The 2,469-nt window shown below is 46.6% G+C and overlaps 1 protein-coding gene across 1 annotated transcript; it reads right to left on the bottom strand.

Annotated features, from left to right (window-relative positions):
• Nucleotides 1–1,150: 1,150 nt before the first annotated feature.
• LOC119300156 (triphosphate tunnel metalloenzyme 3-like) lies at nt 1,151–2,464 on the bottom strand (the record flags this gene model as incomplete). The annotated part of the gene is made up of 2 exons (XM_037577207.1): nt 1,151–1,203; nt 1,939–2,464. A coding segment is annotated over one exon (522 nt), but the record flags the coding sequence as incomplete, so codon positions are not given.
• Nucleotides 2,465–2,469: the final 5 nt, after the last annotated feature.

The raw sequence follows: 2,469 nt of genomic DNA, 5'->3' as shown, positions 1-2,469 counted from the left end.
GGGCGTGTAGACGCCGCTGAACTCATGAGTCGTGGGCTCCTGTTGCTTCCGTCGATCTCATCATCCCCAAAGTCAAGTATACTGCCATAACATCAATCATATATGTGTTGGCATTTTACTGTACCTGTTATGACAGGGATGGCCTTGCTTTCAATAGAGCATGTTCAAAGTATGAGAGTTCAATCAAACTCGGCGAACTCATTGATGGTGTCCAATTTACCAGGAATTGGGTTCTCTCATCCAAAGCTGCCACAACTACTTAGTTTTACCTAAAAAAGGAAGGCATGGTCAAACAATTTAATTCCACGCGTTGCACATTCATAAATCACATGACAGATGTACCACGCATTCATAATTGTACAAAGTAACTACCAAGTGTTCCCGAAAGAATAAATCCACACACGCAATCAGCTAAACATAAAAAATTACCTCAAAAAAATAGGATGTATGGTGAGTTAGTGCTTCCACGGGTTCATATTTTCCTTACTTCTGATTCACTCTCCCCAATATACTTGTTCAATTGATCAGGCCCCTAAAGTTCCAGGAAAGGAAACATTGTACAGTTTATACAGAACACAAATTAGGTAGAAAGAATATGGCAATCTCAAAATAAATTATCATTAGTGTTTTCCCACATCCTGGAGATCAAAGCAGAAAAAGACCAGCTCGCATGACTGGCTCCAAAAAGGGAAGATGAAACCATAATTACGTATTTAAAGCGGTAACATGAAACTCTAAAACTTATAAAATGCAAATAAAAACCGCAGATCTTGGTGAACTACCTTCGATATGAATTCAGAGGTGGCTTACGGTTTTAATCTACCAATCACTATGATGATCAGATGACACATAGTTAACTGCAATACCACACGCCCTCCCCTGTTCATCGCTTAGGGCAGCAATGTGGTCACTGGCTAAAGATTAAATAAAATCAGGCGCCTGGTTTGAATAATAACACACGCCCTCCCCTGTTCCCAAAAAATACCATCAACATGGCCACTGGCTAAAGTTTCAGGAGTACCCATTCTTGGAGTCGCCCACTCGAGTCCTAAATGTTTTAGCAAAGTATAAAGTACAAAGGTTAATCATATGTCGCTGCATGTTTCAGCAATTATATGGTAAGGAATCAAGCTATGAACTCAGGCATACCTTGGTATCTTGGTCTTCTAGTTCATCAAAGATCAGGTTCAGCCTTTTAGGTACCTAATAAGAAATAAGAACAAATCTGTCAGGTGGCAACTTAGATACCAACGATGACCGTGTATGCCTGAGACTAAGAAGCAGCTCATCAGGAAGGTGGGTTAAGACAAGAAGCAGCTCATCAGGGAGGTGGTGAATCTAAGGATGCCCATCTGCACCGGAGAGCAGAACAAGATGTGGTGTGGTGAGACTGCAATAACAGGCCCATTGCCCATAACCGTGTGGCGGACATACGAAATTCAGTTTGTTCCTAGCTACTCCCTCTGTTCCTAAATATAAGCCCTTTTAGATATTCTAATGTGGACTACATACAAAGCAAAATGAGTGAAACTACACTCTAAAATACGTCTATATACATCTGAATGTAGTCCGTATTGAAATCTCTAAAAAAGGTTTATATTTAGAAACAAAGGGAGTAGATTGTATGTCCTGTATATAAATGAACCAGACATACCAGCCCCGGCTTCTTCCCAAAGGTTGTCGGATCATGCTCCAGAACAAGTTTTTTTACGAGGATTGAAATGCAAACCCTTGTGTTGCTATGCTGCCACCCAAGATAGTATTCTTGGATGAAAGTTATCAAATACCAGAATGTAACAGAACTAAACATTACATTTGTGAGATTTGAAATCACTCGCCACAAAGCCTATTGTCGCAAGAAAGTGCTAATGAAACACAAGTTTTATAGCAACCACGGTTTAATCATCATTTGGGACACGGTAAAGACCAACCACAAACCTAGTCACGGAAGCAGCTTCCCGGCCATGAAGCACGCGAACTTATTGCTCCGGGAGTACTCATACGGCACCCCAGGCACGGTGAGCAGCCGCTCCAGGACCTCCTTGGCCTGGTCGGGCTCCGCGGTGTCGCACTCCATCTCATAGTTTGTGCCGAAATCGAAGTGTGTCTCGTCGAGCTCTAGCATGAGCCCCTGCCCCCCGCACTCCTCGAGCTCATACACACCGCGGGTGTTCCGAAAGCCGCCGAGGCAGACGAACGGCGCTTTGTCCCTGCCGAGGCCGTACTCGTCGGAGACGAGCCGGACGATGGGGGAGTCGACCGCGCCGAGACGGGCGGGGTTGTCGACGCAGGTGAGGACGAGGGCGGGGTCGAGGGGCTCCACGACCTCCTCAACGCGGCTGACGCCGGCGTCGATGCGCAGGCGGCGCTTGAGCGTGAGGACGGCGCGGGAGGGGTCGCGGTCGTCGGTGCCGTCGAGGCGGACCCGCTGGGCGGGGGTGGCGGCGGCGAGGGGCCGCGCGGGGGCGT

Source organism: Triticum dicoccoides, chromosome 5A, assembly GCF_002162155.2.
Source record: "Triticum dicoccoides isolate Atlit2015 ecotype Zavitan chromosome 5A, WEW_v2.0, whole genome shotgun sequence".
Taxonomy (NCBI): domain Eukaryota; kingdom Viridiplantae; phylum Streptophyta; class Magnoliopsida; order Poales; family Poaceae; genus Triticum; species Triticum dicoccoides.
The sequence above is the reverse complement of the archived record's forward strand: the minus strand, read 5'-3'. Positions and strand labels throughout refer to the sequence as shown.